This window comes from Rhinolophus ferrumequinum, chromosome 10 (assembly GCF_004115265.2).
Source record: "Rhinolophus ferrumequinum isolate MPI-CBG mRhiFer1 chromosome 10, mRhiFer1_v1.p, whole genome shotgun sequence".
In the NCBI taxonomy this organism is placed as follows: Eukaryota; Metazoa; Chordata; class Mammalia; order Chiroptera; family Rhinolophidae; genus Rhinolophus; species Rhinolophus ferrumequinum.
This window is the reverse complement of record NC_046293.1, coordinates 13901265-13920027: the sequence shown is the minus strand read 5'-3', so window position 1 is coordinate 13920027 and position 18763 is coordinate 13901265. Positions and strand designations below refer to the sequence as shown.

The window sequence follows — 18763 nt, the reverse complement described above, 5'->3', positions numbered from 1 at the left end:
TGCCCCTGATCCCAGGTTGAAGCAATCTCCCGATGGGTTCCTCTAGGCCTGTCTTCACCTTTCTGATGTGTCCCTTGTCAAAAAACTCTCCTTTCTAGTGGCATCTGTTTGCTGTTGAAACTGTTACACAGAGTATTACACATCAGTCTATAAAGAAATTTTTTTTCTTGTTTTACACCTGCATACTGTTCCACTGTATTGAATTTAATCAGTTGTCTGGACGTTTTAGTCTTGTCCCACTACAAACCATGCTGTCACGAATGATGCGTTACGTACATGCTTTTACCTGGTGGAGTGCATTAGTTTCTTAGGACGATACTAACAAAATGGCACAAACTGGGTGGCTTAAAACAACAGAAATGTGTTCCCTGACAGTTCCCAAGGCCAGGAGTCTGAAATCCAGGTGTTGGCAGGTTTGGTTCCTTCCAGAGACTTTGAGGGAGGATTTGTTCCAGGCCTCTCTCCCAGCTCCTGGTGGTTGCTGCCAACGCTTGGGGTTCCTCCGCTGGTCGCTGCCTCCCTCTGGTCTCTGCCTCCATCTTCACACTGACTCCCACTCTGTGTCCCACTGTCTCTTACGAGGACACTTATCATCGAGTGTAAGGCCCACCCAGTTAATCCAAGCTCTCATCCCAAGACCCTTAATTTAATCACACCTAACAAAGCCCTCTTACCAAATAAGTTTACCTTCACTGGTTCTAGGTGGACATATTTGGGGGGGTGGGGATGGGTGGGGAACCACCTTTCATCCTATTATTTGGAATGTATGTGAAAGATAAATTCCTAGAAGGCCGACTTCCTAGTTCACAGGATGTGTGACTCAAACTTTTCTCAGTAAACTTTTAATTTGCATTTCTCTTATTATGGATGGAATTGAATATCTCTTCACATCTTTCAGAGTGATTTCTATTTTCTTTCCCGTGAACTCTCTGTTCTTAGCCTTTGACTGTCTTTCTATCTGGTGGTTGATATTTATCTCATTGATTTTTTTAGGAGCTCATTATTTATTAGGGATAGTAATCATTTGTCTGTAATAAGAGTTACAAATAGTGTTTTCTTGTTCTTTTGTCTTTGCCATACAGAAAATATATTTGTGTAGTTGAATTTATCCTTGTTTTCATGGCTTCTGGGTTTTTGTATCAGAGTTTTAAAAGTCTTTCCTCCTCTACCGTAATTATCCCATGGTTTTTGTTTGGGGTTTTGTTTTTTGTTTGTTTGTTTGTTTGTTTCATAAAAGGAATCTGGAAGCTTCCCATCCCTTTTTCCCTAAGGTCTAAAATCATTTAAATAGCATTGAAATTATTTGCTCTTGAAGGTGACATACACTTAATTCCTCTTTGAAGGCGTCTGGGCCTGGTGTTTTGTGGGGGTAAATTTTTGAAATTTTTCTTCTTTTTTTCCTATAGTAATTGGTCAATTTAGATTTTCTGTCTTCTCTGCAGTAACTTTTGGTAAATTATATTTTCCTATAAATTATCCTTTTCTTCCAGATCTTTAAATGTATGTGCTTAGGGTGGAGCAAAGTGGGTGTGGGTTTGTAGACTCACTGAACTTCTTGTGTCTGTGATTATTTCTGCTTTCCTACATTTCAGTTTGTGTAGTTGTGTTTTCTGACATTTCTTTGTAATTAGGTTACCTAATTTTATTTTTTCAAGGAACCAGTTCTTGGATATACTTATTGGTGCTATTATTATTTCTTTTTTCTAGTATATTAATATCTGCTTTTATTTGATTAACTCGTTCCTTTACCTTTCTTAAGTTGCCTCTGTTATTCATTTCCTGAACACATATTTATTGAGTGCCTCCTATGTGTCTGGTCCAGTTCTAGGAGCTTGAGTTACATAAGTGACTCCCCCACCAAAAAAAGAATTAACTAAAAAAATAGATGCTTGATTTATTTGCTTTTTTTAACTTTCTTATTATTTTTTTCACTTCTCAATTATAGTTGACATTCAGTATTATATTAGTTTCAGGTATACAGTGTAGTGATTAGGCATTTTTATAATTTATGAAGTGATCCCCCGATGCCAAGTGACCCACCTGGCACCGTACATACTTATTACCCTATTATTGACTATATTCCCTATGCTCTACTTTGCAACCCCATGCTTATTTGGTAACTACCAATTTGCACTTCTTTATCCCTTCACCTCTTTCACCCAACTCTCCAATCCCCATCCCATCTGGTAAGCACCAGTTTGTTCTCTGTATCTATGAGTCTGTTCCTGTTTTGTTTTTGTTTGTTTTGTTCTTTAGATTCCACATATAAGTGAGATAATATGGTATTTGTCTCTCTCCATCTGACTTATTTCACTTAGCTTGACACCCTCTAGGTCCATTCATGTTGTCGCAAATAGTAAGATTTCATTCTTTTTTATGGCCGAGTAATATTCCATTGTATAAATGTACCACATCTTCTTTATCCAGTCATCTATTGATGGGCACTTAGGTTGCTTCCATATCTTGACTATTGTAAATAATGCTGCAGTGAACGTAGGGGTGCATCTATCTTTTCAAATTAGTGTTTTGGATTTCTTCAGATAAATACCCAAAAGTAGAATTGCTGGATCAGAAGGTAGTTGTGTAGTTGAATTTATCCTTGTTTTTATGGCTTCCTTCTGGGTTTTGTATTATAGTGTTTGTTTTGTTTTGTTTTGTTTTTAAGATTTTTATTGGGGAAGAGGAACAGAACTTTATTGTGGAACAGTGTGTACTTCCAGGACTTTTTCCAAGTCAAGTTGTTGTCCTTTCAATCTTAGTTGTGGAGGGTGCCGTTCAGCTTCAAGTTGTTGTCCTTTCAGTCTTAGTTGTGGAGGGCGCAGCTCAGCTGCAGGTCCAGTTGCCGTTGCTAGTTGCAGGGGGCGCAGCCCACCATCCCTTGCGGGAGTCGAACCGGCAACCTTGTGGTTGAGAGGACGCACTCCAACCAACAACTGAGCCATCCAGGAGGCAGCTCAGCTCAAGGTGCTGTGTTCAAGCTTAGTTGCAGGGGGCGGAGCCCACCATCCCTTGTGGGACTCAAGGAGTTGAACTGGCAACCTTGTGGTTGAGAGCCCACTGGCCCATGTGGGAATCGAACCGGCAGCCTTCGGACTTAGGAGCACGGAGCTCTAACCGCCTGAGCCACCGGGCCGGCCCCTGTATTGTAGTTTTAAACATCTTCCCCCCTCTAATTATAAAGTAATTTTCCCAATGGGTTTTTTTTTTTTCCTTCATAAAAGGAAATTTGGCCTTTAGCAATTTGTTAAAATTTGAGCTGACTTCTTTTTACCTAGTTGTGGGGATGGATGTGCCTCCTTTCCTCCCTCTGGCACAGATGAGTCAGTTCTCAAGTCCTTATCTCTTTGAAGACACCTGTCTTTTCATGAATTCCAGGCTAGGTGGTGTGACCTCAGCTCCCTGATGGGTTAAAGAAAAGTTTTAATTTTGTAGATTATCTGGCTTTTTGTTGCGATAGTGGGAGTGATGCTCTTTCCAATTTTCCACATCTAGGTAGAACAAAAACTCACCTTAATGGGCTAACAAAGGTTACCTCTAGGTGGAATTATGGTCAAATTTTAGTCTCAGGCTTTTCTGCATTTTTCAAGTGTTCTACATTAAGAGTGAATTTTTTGTAATCATATGTATATGCAAAATTATATATATATGTAATATAGGTATATGTATACACAATATATGTATGCGTGTGTGTGTGTGTGTGTATATATATTCCTTTAAGCTTTGTGTTATTAAATTCTTTCTTGTGCATTGATCACGTGAGCTAAATAATGGCTAAATCACTACCTTCATTTTACTAAGATGGTACCTCACGAGGGATCAGTAAAATTGTACACACCTTTATAAGAGAGCTTCACATACTTCTAATACTGCTTAATAGGTGTTACACACACAAGGCATTTACAGTTTATTATAAAGCCGTTTGTGGGGTGAAATGCGAACCCCTGTCTTTCTTCTCTCTAATTGCCTTGTGTTTTATAGATGTGAAAGTTAAAGCTTAACAGCGGAAATAACTTATCCATCTTCATCTGCAAATAAATGAAACACCCAGGAGTCAAAGATTCATTCATTCATTAAACAAATGTTTATTGATTATCTCACCGTGCTAGGTCCTAGAATATATCATTAAAGAAGATAAACATGCTCCCTGCCCTCATTGAGCTTATGTTCTGCCAAAGGAGACAATTGTTTAAAATTACATAGTTAATTAATTACCAGAGTGATCTTTGGCTTGTAAACCCAGTGCCTTTTCCATTAACTCAGGAAGACAAAGTTATTTAAAAGAGCAACTATCATTGGACAGTTGACTTTCAGTGTTATACATTCATTCGTCCTAAAACTTGTTTGAGTGCCTTGTGCCAGAGGTGGAAATGAGAATCAGCTCTAGAGGTTCTCACAACCCAAGCAGGCCCAGGCCAGGGCACAGCTCCCAGCTCACCAGCTCAGAGCCACACACCCCTTCCTTTCCAATTCTGCAAAGCATATTGAAATAGGCTTTCTGGTGAATATGTGACAATATGATAGAGATAACCATGAATCACACACTGTTATTTATAAGAAAGATAGATCATTCTCAAACTTGGGCTTTTTACCTCTTGTGACTCCCCAAGAGATCTTTGCACCGTGGTTATTTTGACGATTGGTGGAGTAGAAGAAAACACGTTGGGGGAGGGAGGTGGAAGGGCTGGGCAAGGAGGATAAGATATGGACAAAGCAAAGACTGAGGTACTAAAGCAATAGCAATGCCCCTGGCGCAAACGCAGCGGAAGGCCCTGGTCTGGAGACAGGAGTCACAAGGCATCTAAGGTGCATGCGCGGTGGGCGTGGGTATATTCATTATCTGCGGCTGCTGTAAAATAACAGTGGTGAGCCCAGGCTTTGCAGCCGGCCAGATCTGGGCTTGAATCTTGGCTCTTCCACTTACTTGCTGCATCTCCTTGGGCAAATAAAATAATTTCTCTGAGCCTTGATTTCTCACCTCTCTGCGGGGACTAGCAATAGTACCTACTTGCTAGTGACGATTAAGTAAGAAAATACTCGTATGTGTGAAGTGGTTAGTGCTTGTCACCTTGCCGTCATTAAAAGGTAGCTGCTATTCTCGCAGCTGTTGCTGTTGTACCAGCATCACTGTTGGAGGCCATTCAGGGAGTCACAAGTGAGAACTGGAGATGCAGGAGGAGGACTGAAGCTGGACCCACAAATGTGGGAGCCAGCTGCACAAAAGGGAGGAGAAGGCGTGTCCACAGAAGTACAGGGCAGACCCTGGGAGTGCCAGCCTGGGGCGTGAGATGGAGGAGGGAGAGTTGAGGATGGAGATGAGGATAAGTCAGCAGAGCAAAACGTCCAGCTGCAGGGTGGTCACCATCAAGGGAAAGTAGCTCAAGAAGCGGGGTGATGGTCAGTATCATCTGATGATGCAAGGAGGAGGAGCGGGCTGGAGGCAGCTCGAAGACCAGGTGACCGGGAGGCCAGCTCCTCACCTGCTCGTTCGACACTGAGCAGAACAGCCTGAATGTCCTATACGCAGCTGGTCTGGAGTTCCGAAGACCTCTGCTCCAGAAATGTAAAAGTGAGTGTAGGTGGTGACTGAAGTTGTGGGCATGGAGAAGCTATCCCGGGAAGGAAGGAAGAGCAATAAGAGAGGGCCCAGGACTGGAAGACATAATGGCTAGATAGAAGGGGCTGAGCTTTGTGACTGAGGTGGAGCAGCCAGAAGACGGAGGGGTCACAAATACCAAGGGAAACAAATGTTTCCAAGAGGAGGAAGGGCTAGCAAAGCCAAATGCTTCCAAGATGTCAGGCGAGATGAGAACTGAAATGAGTCCATGGGGTTTGTGTCATGGATGGAGGTTACTGCCCGGGTGACAGCTGTTCAGATTGGAAAACAGGAACGAGGTCAGGAGTGAATGGGAGGTGAAGAAAAGGAGATGGAGAGATTAGACAACTCTTTGAAGAAGAATGTGAAGTGGAAGAAAGAGGGTGGTTGCTTGAGGAGTGAGGAAATAACAGAGTGTTGGTGTTTAAGGTGAGCCATTCTTGAAGGCATTTAAATGATGAGAGGAATGGTCCAGGAGAGAGAGAGAGGTGGAATCTGCGGGAGAAGGGTCATGGAAGGTTCCTGAGAAGGAAGGAGCGGATGAGACAAGGGATTGGCTCCTTGATTCTATCCAGGAAGCGGGGGTGGGGGGAGATGAGCGACGGGCGTAGCAGAATGCGGATGAAGCTCTTCCTTTGCAGTTGTTTGCCCTGAGAAGGAGGAGGTGATGCCACCTGCTTGCTGGTGGAGAAGGGGGAGCTGGGGAATTGGAGGTGTGAGGATCATGGAGAGGGACGGTCATGGAAAAGGGAAGAATGTGTGAGCAGAGGAACATGGTAGGGTTGCCCAGCAAGGTAGGAGTTGGCAATCATGGTCTGACAGGAGAGTCAGTGGGAGATGGAGCCGGGGCTGGGTCGGCAGTGTTGGTGGCAGGCCAGGATGGTGTGGTGTCAGCATGGGGAGAGGTCCCTGTGGCTGGCACGATGGAGGAGAACTTCGTGGAGGACACTGGCCCTAGGGCTATGAGCTGATGGTTCTGATGGTGACACCCTGAAAATGGCTCAATATCTTATCAGCTCCAAATTCCCATCTCGTGTTATAACTTATTGCCCGCCTCAACCTTGCACTCCTCTAACCCCCTCCCACCTGCTGCCCCCAAACAGTCCTTGACTCTCCAATCTGATATGGTTTCAAGGTCCGGGTCAGGGTTGTTTGCCTGACAGTTTAAAAATACACTGTTGCTTTCCAGTTCGTGGCAAGCAGGAGGCAGTTTGGTAAGCCTGGGCCCAGGCTGGCGGGCAGGGGGGGTGGTATGTTGTCAGGGTTCCTGTCCAACCAGGGGGCTCGGACAAGACTGGACAGCATGAGGGGAAGAGCGCTGAAGTACAAATCAGCGCGCTCAGGCCCACTGCCACCTCTTCACCCCTCACCAAGGCTCTTCAAAAACCATGAAGGATGGTGCTTTGCTCACAGACAGTGTTCTGGATGCCGCCAAGCCTTTCAGTGGGTTTTGCCCACACTGGTGCATGCCGTGTCTTCCTGTTGACTGGTGCTGGCACCAGAGTACGTTCTATTGGTGCCCTTCTCAGACCCACCAGCACTCCGCAGGGCTCAGGCTGCCAGCCCTGTCTCTGAAGTTGCTGCTACGAGTGGCATCTATTGGTTATAGCCAAAACATGATTAGGGGAAATAAGACCCTGCAGGGCCTATTGGAAGGACCAGGTAGCACACGAGGCGCTGAAATGTGGCATTTCTCTTTCTAGCTTAACTCAGGTGATCCGGAAGTTTGCCAAGCAGCTGGATGAGTGGCTAAAAGTGGCTCTCCATGACCTCCCAGAAAATTTGCGAAACATCAAGTTTGAACGTGAGTACTGAGTCTGAGAGCAGAGGGAAAAGGAGAACAACATTTTAGTGCCAAACATCTTACATGGGTTGTTAATAAAATAATAACAATAGCTACCATTTACTGTTTGTTACTGTAAAGCACCAAGTATTATGCCGAGTGCTTTTCCGTACATTAACTTATGTAATCCTCACAAAATGTTCACTACAGGTGGCACACCTCTTTTTATAGGAAAGGAAACAGGCTTAGAGAGGTAGTAAGTGGCAGAGGCAGGTCATGTGCTCCCAGGTCTGTCTGTCGACCCCAAAGTTTCTGCTCATCACTGCCATACTCTTTGTCTCATTTAATCCTCATGTCACCTCGATTATGTAGGAAACAGTATCCCTGTTCTACAGATGAGGCTCCGAGAGGCAAAGAAATTTCCCCAAAGACACACAGCTGGTAATTAAGGACCAGTAGTCAAACTCCAGTCTGTCTGAGCCCCAAACTCAGATTTCCCCAAAGCTCCTGCCACAAAATGGTGGTAGCAGGAGACAGAAAACAGCTTTGGGGCTTCCCTATTTAATTCCCTGTCTAATAAGAAAGCCAAATTAATATTTCCCATACAGGGATTGGGACTGTGACTCTTTTCTCCACTAAGCATCACCATTCATTCCTCAGCATTAGTGTTGAGTGAGAAAACTGGTCCTCTTTCTGTCTCCATGTGTCTGTACTTGTGGGAAGACTCGCGTGCTATTAAACAAAGATGAAATGATTTTTAAGCAAAACAAAGTTGTGAGATATATGTCTCTTAAAGCCCCATTTGAATACAGCTTGCCATTCTTGCCCGAAATCGTGCCCGCGAGGAAAATGAAGGAGATCAAATTACCCTCTCTCCACAGGCGAAGGGAACCCTTTCAGCAGCTCTGAGGCCGCCTGCGGCGCCCATCACCTATTGATAAAGCCCGCTTTATTTCACGGCTCTCAGTTCTTTTCTTTTCACGAGCACTAAATTCCACATCACAAAGTTAAAGAAAAAGTAATTAAGGAGACGGATTAACGATTGATCGGCCTGGAAAATTAGAAGTTCATCTGTCCCCTCCACCCCCCTTTCCTCCACCCCACGCCCTGTTTTTCAAACCAAGCTGGCTCGGAGTACAAATTACAATAATCCCAGGGACGTTTCTGACTGTTTCTTGACCAGTTCAGAAATTAATGAGAAGGATGCCCGCACCCGTTTTAATTCTGCTGGCAAAACAAACCTGTTGAAAGTTGGCAGAGAGGAGATTTCCTGGACTTTCGACCTGTGGGTACCTGGGGACATCTGCTCTTCCCAGGGAGCCTGGGGCGCACCTCAAGAACGTGCAAGGAGTGGAAACACACGCCACTCCGAACGACTCTGTGAAAATGAAGACCTTGGGCAGGCATGTGGCAGGTCTGCTTCGAAATCCACTTCACATCATCAGCCAATCTGTCCGCGCAGGAAACAGGATCGATCACCAAAACATGCAAATAGGTCATGGAGCTCATTTGATGAAACTGACAGATTATGAACGCAGAGCCACGTTCAAGGTGCAGCCCAGGGCTCTCTTTTCCGAGCTACCCCGAGCACCACACACCACTGCGGCTGGATGAGGTCTTCTCTTAGCTAGACTACTTTGTAAAGGGCCTTCTTCAAAGCTTCCACTTGATTCCTGCAGTCATTTGTGGGGAGAAGTGATTGAGCTTGCAATGAGCGAAATGAAAGACAAGTAAATAATTGCTTTTACTCACGGTTGATTGACACCACAGTTTCTCACATCTGCCCAGGGTGGCATATGACAGACTTTGAAATATGTAACCCAAATATCGCCATTTTAGGAAATAGTTGTCTGAATGGGAGACCAGAGACTCAAATGCAGGGTTTTGCCAGTGGGCGCCTAAAATGGGGTAGAACATTAAGATGAATTTAGGCAAATAAAAAAGCTACTTTTTGAAATCTGCCCGTGGAAAATCCAAAGAAGGACCAGAAAGCCTGCAAATATTTCACACTAACTCTTTTCTTCTTGCAGTGTCCAGAAGGTTTTCCCAAATTCTGAGACGGCAAACATCACTAAATCATCTTTGCCAGGTATGTGTCCTGTGTTACATGTTCTACTAACTACTGCTAAGTCCTTGCAAATGAGGGCAAATCCACAAAACGACCCCCTGGAGGTAGGGGGTGGCTGTGTAACAGTACACTCTCACTATTATGTTTAATGTCTACAAATAAGGAATAAAAACATTAGCCAATCACTAAGTAATTTCAAGTAGCATGCAACATAACTGCTGATATCACTTGCCCCTTAACCTTTCAGATATGGTCGAGGTCTACAAGCGTGTGTTTCCCTTAAATAAATCGGGATTTCTCAGCCACATTTTGGGCTGGATAATTCTTTGTTGTGGCGAGTTGTTCTGTGCATTGTAGGTGTTTAGTAGCATCCTGGGCCTCTACCCACTAGATGCCAGGACTACCCCCATCCCCCAAGTACCACCTGAATTGTGACAGTCTGGAATGTCTAGACACTGCCAAATGTAGCCTGGGGACACAATATCGCCCACCCCCACCGCTGTGAACACCGAGATCAGTGATTCAAACAGATAAAGGGGATGAGTTGTTGGTGTCAGCCAAAAGAGTTCAAAGCCACAAAGTATATTAAATATTTACCCAATTTTGTTTTTCCAGATTTCTGGTCTATTTAACACAAAAATGACATATCCTTAATATACAAAAGCAAAAATAGCAAAAGTATATCCAGTAAAAAGTAGAAGATCCCCCTATAACTCCTGAGTTATCACTTGATAGCATAAAGCTTGGCATTTTAAAGTTTGCACCTTAAGGAAGGGACTCTAAGTCTGCCCGTTAGCATTCATTAAAATATCAGTGATCCTAAAATAGAAGGGCAAACCAGTAGCCACAGGTCAAATCTGGCCCTCCGATGTGTGGGCTTATTTTTGTTTGATTTGCATATGTTCAATTTTTTTTAATTTTTTAATTTTTATTTTTTTTTTACTTACTAACAACTGAATCTGGTAGAGGACAGTTAAACACCCACATTTTCTAATGAGAAAAAATGTGAAGAGCTGGCAGCCCAGAGCTACTTTTTTTCCCCAGGGCGGTAATGACCTGGATGGACCGAGCGTCTCTCCATCAGGCACGGTCCTCATCACCCACACTTTTCTTACGCCTGGCCCACCTCACTCGTGTGTCCCAGCTTGAAGAGCCGGTCTTGGGTCGTATCAGGAACTAGAAATGGTTTTGATGCCTCGCTCTGGGGCTCTAGACAGTTTAGAAAGGCCTTGGACCCTGTAATGCAGGTAAAAGCACCCACACCCATGCCTACAAAGCACCTGCTTACATGTTCGCTCTCTCTCTCAGACACACACACACAATCCACTTCCCACACACACAATATGTAATTTAATCAGCAAATGCTACCTTTCCATCTTCACTAGGCAGCTATCAGACACGTTCCTGGATCAGCCAAGGAACTGAGATTAGTGCTGGAATGAAACACCATGGAATGTCTTAGTATCCCAGCGAGCTTTCCTAAACACACACAAGGCAACTCAGACTACACAGCCCCCAGCCAAAATCTCACCCCTAAACACTTAAACCCAAGATCTAAATGTCCAGTCCCTTCCAGGAACACTAAGCAAGCAACTTGGCACTCACATCTCAGCCGCTCATTCCACAAAATGTTTTGAGTGCCTACTGTGTGCCAGACACTAGGCGTGCTTAGTGGTATTTGCCCTCAGCAGAAAAAAAAAAGGTAAACCAAAAAATAATTAAATGTGATATATGTTATGAAGGAAACAGAATGGAAATAGAGAATAATGGGGCATTTAAGTCCTCTTTAGATAACGTGGTTAGAGAATGTCTCTCCGTGGGAGTGACATGTAAGTTGGAGCATACCTGATGGAAAGGTTGCCGGGGCAGGGGCAGGGCGAGAGAAGAATGTTCTAGCCAGCGGGGACACCACGTGCAAAGGTCCTGAGGTGTCAGTGCAGTCACTGCAAAGAGAACAACCCGAGTAACAGTAGCCTCCTTTATGGAGCTCTTACTCCCTGAACTATGCACTTTTCCAACAATTTCTCAAGAAATCCTCAGCAGCACCCCTCCGGAAGAGATAGAAGGTACTGCGACAGCTGCATTTTATAGCACAGGAAACTGAGGGTAATCTACTGGCTGCCCCACTTCAATCAGCTGATTAGCAGCAAGGCCAGGATTTGAACTAGGTACATGTGAATCCAGAATCCCAGACCTTTACATTCCGTTGTTTTCATTCTCATTAGCGACGGACCCAACTCACATGTTCAGATATCCTAGGCCTCTGACCTTCAAAGAATTCTAACAATGATTTAAGTAAGGTTTTACTTGTGCCGAGATAGTGTGGGTGTAAAAGGCACTGTCAGTATTTACCTTTGCCTGGAAATTCACAAGCATTAGGAGACACATAATGTCCATGTGCATGTGAGATCTTTTTTCTTTTTCTTTTTTTTTTTCATTTTACTAAAGACTTTTTTGAAAATATGTAAGTAAAGGAAATAATTCTGGAAATGTTTTTCTTTGCTTTTATCAGTATTGTTTCAGCTTGGTGGTTCCAAGTATTTTTGTTCCAAGTGTTGTTCCACCTTGCAAATTTAAGTTCTACTAATGAGGGTTTGCTGAGGAAACCACAGCTTAAGTACACACACACACACACACACGCACACACGCACACACGCACACACACGCACATACACACCCGTAAACTACCAAGTTGTCAGGTATGGTTTCCCTTTTCCTCCATCTCAATTATTTATATTTGTTTTAACCATTATAGTTCTATAAAAAGCAAAAACAGAAAGCTAGACTGTGAACTGCTTCAGAATGCATTTAAAGGAAAATATACACTGTAAACCGCTGAGGTGAAAGCTCTCATAGGCCCAGGGGCTGCAGGACCATCCCTAGATCTGGGCGTGTCGCTTCTCTGGCACTAGAGACACACAGGTTATAAAGCGCAGAGAAGGCTGACAGATCTCTGGGCCGCATCCCATTGATCCACGGGGTCAAGGCCAAAGGGGCCGAGGACAGCAGGGCTTGGTGTGGCCCGGCCACCTCGAGGTAGTTTTGCATAGAGAAGGGAGATAGATGTGAGAGAGCTGCAGGAGAAAACAGTGCACAGATCTAGTGAGTTGTGGACTCACCTCCTCATTTCCTGAAACTGAGTTTCCCTGAATTTCAAAGTACTTTGCAAAATACCGTTGGCAGATTCATTGAAAAGGCTTAAAAGAAGTGAAGGGTTTGAACCTAACAACCCATGAGCTAATGAGTTGATTGGACTGGATTCCAGGCATCGCGAACAGTGATCCACAGTGCAGACATCACCTTCCAGATGCTGGAAGACTGGAGGAACGTGGACCTCAACAGCATCACCAAGCAAACCCTTTACACCATGGAGGACTCTCGCGATGAGCACCGGAAACTCATCATCCAGTGTAAGATGTCCCACCAGGGCTTGTTGTCTTTTCGACTTGTTGAAAAAAGAAGGGAAGAAAAAGTATCTTGGGAAATATTTAAGTGGCATCCCCACCCTGGGCTTCCCCATAGGATCCTCTCCCTTTTGTTGTTCCTGTTTAATGGGTCAGCCCAGATGGGTTCACTAATTGATTTAAGAGGACATGTGTCAAGATTTGGGGGGGAAATGGTTCCTGGTGCCACTGGGCAGCACAGAGCCATGCAGAAAGCCCCACAGGTGACCCTTGATGCCACACACAGTTCCATAGGTGGCATGAAAAAAGAGAGAATAAAAGCCTGTCACCTCTCTGTGTATGTCAGCCTGGAGTCAGCTGGAGAAGCTGCCGGTTTTTCAGTGAGGGTCACATGAGTCAACCCACCTATTGGCAGGGGAACCTTAGGATCACATTAAATGTTTGAGAAGGGGCTGGATAGTGATTTACTTCTGTGAACATATCTTCATGTCTCTGTGCTCAAAGACTGTGGGAATACTCCTCCAAATATGGTCCCGATGCAGTCGGCTTATTCTGGCAGCAGAGGACATGAGCGGGCCAGACAGCATCGTTAGCACATCTATGCTGTTTCCCAAAGGCCTGGCACAGCCTACTACCCAGGGTCCTCAGCCCGGGGACGCTGGACCGGGGTCCTTGGCGTCTTCCTTACTTTGCTCAGCCTTCCTTTCTCATGCCTCTGGGGAAAAGGAGCAGGAGCGGGGGAAGGATGTCAGCTCTCCTTCCATCAGCTCTCCTTCCATCAGCTCTCTGCAAGGCTGGTGCTGAGAGAATCTGGAGGTGGGAGGATATGGCAGCTGCCACACGCTCACCTTCTGAATGGGGTGAGGCCAAGACCCTAATAGTGACATTGTTCCGGAAGCTGCAGAGTGGCTGTCCCCCCGAGAAGAGGGGCCTTTTCTTCTGCGAGCCTCCGGCCCCTCTGATTTCCAATATATGCCTTCTACACTGTTGTCTTGAGGGAAAGCTGTCTCTCCAGCCTGTCTAAGCGTGTGGTGGTTATAAACAATGTTCCCTAAGGTGTTCCTATTAGAGACTTCTTTCCCATTTCAAAACCCTTTTCAAAAGTAAGTGGAGCGGCTGAAACATTGCACCACGTGGACCTTCCATGGAGCTTCTGTTCTCATCCACCCCAGAGCTCCTGTCAGGAACTTATTTCTTCCTCCGTGCAGCCCCCAACCTGCTTTCCCCTGTTAAGAATTTTGGAGATCGTCGCTAAAATAATGTTTCAGCATATAGACTGCTTAGTTAGTCTGTGCCAGGTCCCCTGTCAAACCCACCGCATGCAGGATCTCATTTAATCTCCACATCGACGGCATGAGAAAGAATCTTTACAGATGAGAAAACTCGGCCTCAGAGTCGGTGAACCTCCCCCCAAGTCTGGTCTCAGCTTTACCACCCTGCTCTAGTGTTGTCACTTTGCACAGGAGCAGAGGAGACAACGTTAACAAGATGTGGGCACACTTCAGAGGTTCCGGGATCTTCCCAAGTTCTTGCGGTCATGCTTCCTGTTCTGTTTGTCCCTGCTCCTTGCCAGCAGGCCAATGAAAAGCATGGCTGCTGAGCACTAACAGCACGAGCTGTACTGGGATGGCTGGGTCCCCAGGGCCTCATACCAGCCAGGCGTGGAGGAGGGGCCTGTAATGTCTGTGCAGGACCAATTAGATGAGTGGAAACCGAGAACATCTGACTTCCTGGTTCTGCTAACCATTCCAGCAGCATTAGCTCAGCTCTCTTCTTCCCTCAGCATCTTTCGTGGGGGAGGAAAAGGTGACCGTGACTCATAGGGTAAAATACAATTACCATCACTTGCTTTAGGGACCAGGCTCGGAGCCTTTGCTCAAACACCATGAAGGTCACAGCTACCTCTCAACGAAAACCTTTTGGGGCTTTCCGTTCAAGCATCTGAGGGCAGAATGGTGCCCTTTCAGGCTGTGATTGTATCTTTCTTCTAGACATTCTGAGTCTCCTTCCCCTGATTCAGCCAGGTCACCATCTCTTTCATCTGTGCTTCAGTTCAGCCCAGCTGGTGCCTGTCCTGGATCAGGCACTATGTTAGATGCCAGGCAGAAAGCCGGGAATAAGATAGACACTGCCCTTCCCATATGGAACTCAAAGCTAATGGCTAATTGGAAGGTGACCAACTCATTTACACATGTGTTGCATCTTACCAAAGAGGACCCGCTATGTGAGGCAGTGCCAGGAAGAAGGGGATGGAGGAAGGGTGCCAAGCCTGAACGCAGATGGCCTGGCACACGGATGTCATCCCTGCACTTCCCGGACACCTGGGAAGTGAGTCCCTGCACACAGTGAGCAGGACCAGAGGTCAGTTTGAGCAGGATCAGGGTCAGCTGTGTGCTGCACTCTCCTTTCATTACAACCAGCTGCTCAGTCGGCAGGTTCTTGCTTTAGGGGGTCGCCGTCACATCTGTGCTGTAGATCCTGGCTGGGAACGTTCTGCTCACCTTAAACGAAAAAGTGCAGTTGGGCCTCAAGCATGCTGATTAGAATGAGTCGGTGGTCCTGTGGTAAGAACATGGGGCTGGGGTGCCCAGCAGACCTTGATTCAAACCCTGGCCCTCGTGCATGGTGACTTGGCTTCCAAATCTGTCAAGTGGGAGTAATGCGAAGGGATTCAAGGGGGCCGTGTGTGCCACGTGCCTGGTACACAGTGTGGTGCTGACGCAGTGAAGCGGTTAGGAGGCCAGCACTCGGGTCAGGCTGGGTTTCAAAGTTGCCTCTGCCATTCACTAGCTGTGAAACCTTTGGAAAGTTGCTCCGTTCTTAGTGCCTCCGTTTCCTCATTTGTAAAATAGGGGTAATAATAGTACCTAGCTCCTTGGGTTGTTCATGGATTCATTCAACTTCAACAAACACTTGAGCAACTCCTGTATATCCAGCACTGGTCTAGATGCCGGCCTCATGACATTCACATTCTAGAGGTGGTCAAAGGTCAAACGAGTGTGTCTATGTGACGTCTTTAGAAGAGTGTCTGGCACGTGGCAAGCACTGGGTAACTGTTAGCAGTCGGCGCTTTCATTGCCACCACCGTCGTCATTGTCATCGATTGACCCACAATAGCTCAGATACACAGACAGTGTTATGAAGAGTAAACGAGCACCAACAAGAAATTCAGAGACCAGGGTTCCAGGCCCTGTTCTGTCACTAACTCACCCTCTGACTTTGAGTAGGCCGCTGAATCTCTTTAAGACAGAACTTCCTCACCTGTAAAATGAGGCAGATTAACTAAATGGACTTTTAAAGCCCCTTGTCATTCTAAAGTGTCATGACCTTCTGGTCCTGGAAGCTGACCTCTGGTAGCCGTTATCAACTGAGTATAAAATAGGGCCAATTGGCTGGTCCAGTGAAATGGGAGAAAAAAACTGCTCAAATGAAAACTACATTGAAATGTATGGATCTTGAGTTGTGACTTGATTTATTGATCTCCACATACAAAAACACAAAAACATGTAATGAAAAGAGATGTTTCAAATTGGAGGTCACCACAGCAATGTTTGTTTCCCATCGTGCTTCACTAGTTAGGAAGTACTTCCCGATTCAGTTACACGACTTGCAAGTGAAGACAGGTTGTAAAGTGGTATGATTTATCCGCCTTTTACTAATGTGGAAACTGAGGGCACAGAGACCGTTTCTTTTATTCCACAAATATCTATTAAGCATCTACTACTTAAGTAGTACCCAGTGCTACTTAAGCTGCGCACTGAGAGGCTGCTAAGGCAGCTTGCCCAATGTAGTTGTGGTTCAGAAACATTTGAATTATCAAAGGTGCCCATGCACGTGGCACAGAGCGACAGTGCCTCTGTCTGTTCACACGAGCCTGCACGCACTGAGTGACTGCTGCATCACAGGTAATGCACCAGCTAATAAAGATTATCAGGCAGAGAACCGGTGGGGACACACACACACACACACACACACATACACCCCTATCTATAACAGTGTCACGAGTGATATAATGAAGGCAGAATACGGAAAATAAAGTGCTATGAACGTATAGAGAAGTGATCGGTTTGCTGGCAAGAGGACTGGGGAGGGTAGGAAAGATTTCACGGAAGGGTCATTTAAACTGGGCCACGAAGAACCAAACAGTCCAAGCAGAGGGAACTGCCTGAGAAAATAGGACTTGGGGGAACGGCACGTAATATTGGGGACCAGGGTTTAAAGTCCTCACAAGCATGAAGATGAACTGGGAAAAGTAATGTGGGGCATAGTTTCGAAACTCTTAAATTTTCTGAAGTCTTAAATGCCCTGCTCATACTATGGAGTTTTGTTTATTCAGTTGTATTCCTTTGTTCCTTTAAGATGCATCCCTGTTTAAACCCCAGTGCAGTGACGTGTGGGGTTCCCTTTGTTTGACAGTGTATCAGGAGTTTGACCACCTCCTGGAAGAGCAGTCGCCCATCGAGTCGTACGTCGAGTGGCTAGACGCCATGGTGGACCGATGTGTTGTGAAGGTTGGTGAGCTCAGTGGGAGGCACAGCCCTGGTACTGCAGCCCGTCGCTGGCCTTCGTGACACTTAGTGGTACAGGGCCCGCAGTGAGCTGCCTGAATATTCCTGAGCAGCCAGCCACGGAGCCCTAGGGTTCTGAAGACAGGCCTGGGTGCCCCTGGAGTTGGAGGTGGGGGCGTGTTGCAGGAGGCAGCGCTCTGAGTCTCCCTGCCCTGGTCCAGCCAGGTCAGCATCTCTTTTATCTGTTATGCATATAAGGGCCTTGACAAGAGATTTCATTTTTTTTTAAATGTATTTTTGCTGCTAAAAAACAAGAAATTGAAAACCGTTGCTCCATGCTTTGAACTTGGAGACCTTACATAAGCCTTGCTGTCATTTTTCAAAGACAGAAATAACTGGAAAGGTCAAGTCCTAACCGTTGGTAAAGCTGTTCATTTGTTGCAGGTGGCTGCCAAGAGACAAGGGTCCCTGAAGAAAGTGGCCCAGCAGTTCCTCTTGATGTGGTCCTGTTTCGGCACGCGGGTGATCCGGGACATGACTCTGCACAGTGCCCCCAGCTTTGGTAAGGCCACCCCAAGCCCTCCCACATACAAACACTGGTTCTCTGACAGTCTGTACCGGGTCACCTCTCGGAGTCAGCCACGGTCTTACTTGCTATCTTTGAGGCCACAAGGATATCACCCTGAAATGTGTCTGTTCTCGGGAGACACAGTAGTGTTAGAAATTTAAGGGAGAAAGATGACACTGCCTGCTACAAGTGAGGTATACAAATCTGAAAATGCAAAGTTAGCACACCGATAGTATTTAAGTTCAGACAGGAGTACATATCAGTGGCGGTACTCCCTTTTTGCCTGCCAGATGTCCCCAGAAATTGTTGCTTCCAACAGACTATTTTACAGAATTTCATAGCATACACTTCCCCAGACAGGGCTCGTGAAGGAGCTTCTGAGTTTGACCATTAGCAAATGGCTTGATTGGCATTCCAGCGATGGGTAGACTGTCACGTTTTCTTTCAAAGTGTGCCCCAGTCTGATCCCTAGAAAAGGACCTTTGCATTTATTTTCCTTTCGTCTTACTGACCCTTTGGGTTTTCCTCACTTCCTACCCCAAGTCCGCACCTACTGTTTTCCAGGGTCCTGGGACTTGAAATCTCTGCCCAGAGGTGCTTCTAACAGTCTCCGCGGGCAGGAACCTAATCACCCACAGGGCGGGTAGGCTGTGCTACACTGTAGGACACCGTTTTCTGTTTTCCGTCGGAAAAAGTGGAGCATGCATCGGGCCCAGGTCATCATTAGCAAAGTGAGGTGGTACTTTCAGGCCTTTGACGTTTGAAATCTCAAAACACTTTGGCCTCGATTTTCTAGGCATTTCGGCAAAGGGCTGTCGGTAAATTTTCTGGGTAATTGC

At 45.8% G+C, this 18763-nt stretch overlaps 1 protein-coding gene across 4 annotated transcripts in view; it reads left to right on the top strand.

Annotated features, from left to right (window-relative positions):
* The window catches only part of RFX4 (regulatory factor X4), a 139697-nt gene that overhangs the window by 84234 nt on the left and 36700 nt on the right, over positions 1-18763 (top strand). For all 4 annotated transcript variants that reach the window (XM_033118695.1, XM_033118698.1, XM_033118696.1 and 1 more), the window contains exons 9-13: positions 7297-7397; positions 9407-9465; positions 12710-12854; positions 17265-17359; positions 17801-17918. In XM_033118695.1, coding sequence (XP_032974586.1) covers positions 7297-7397; positions 9407-9465; positions 12710-12854; positions 17265-17359; positions 17801-17918 — 518 coding nt within the window. The remainder of the gene's footprint in view (positions 1-7296; positions 7398-9406; positions 9466-12709; positions 12855-17264; positions 17360-17800; positions 17919-18763) is intronic.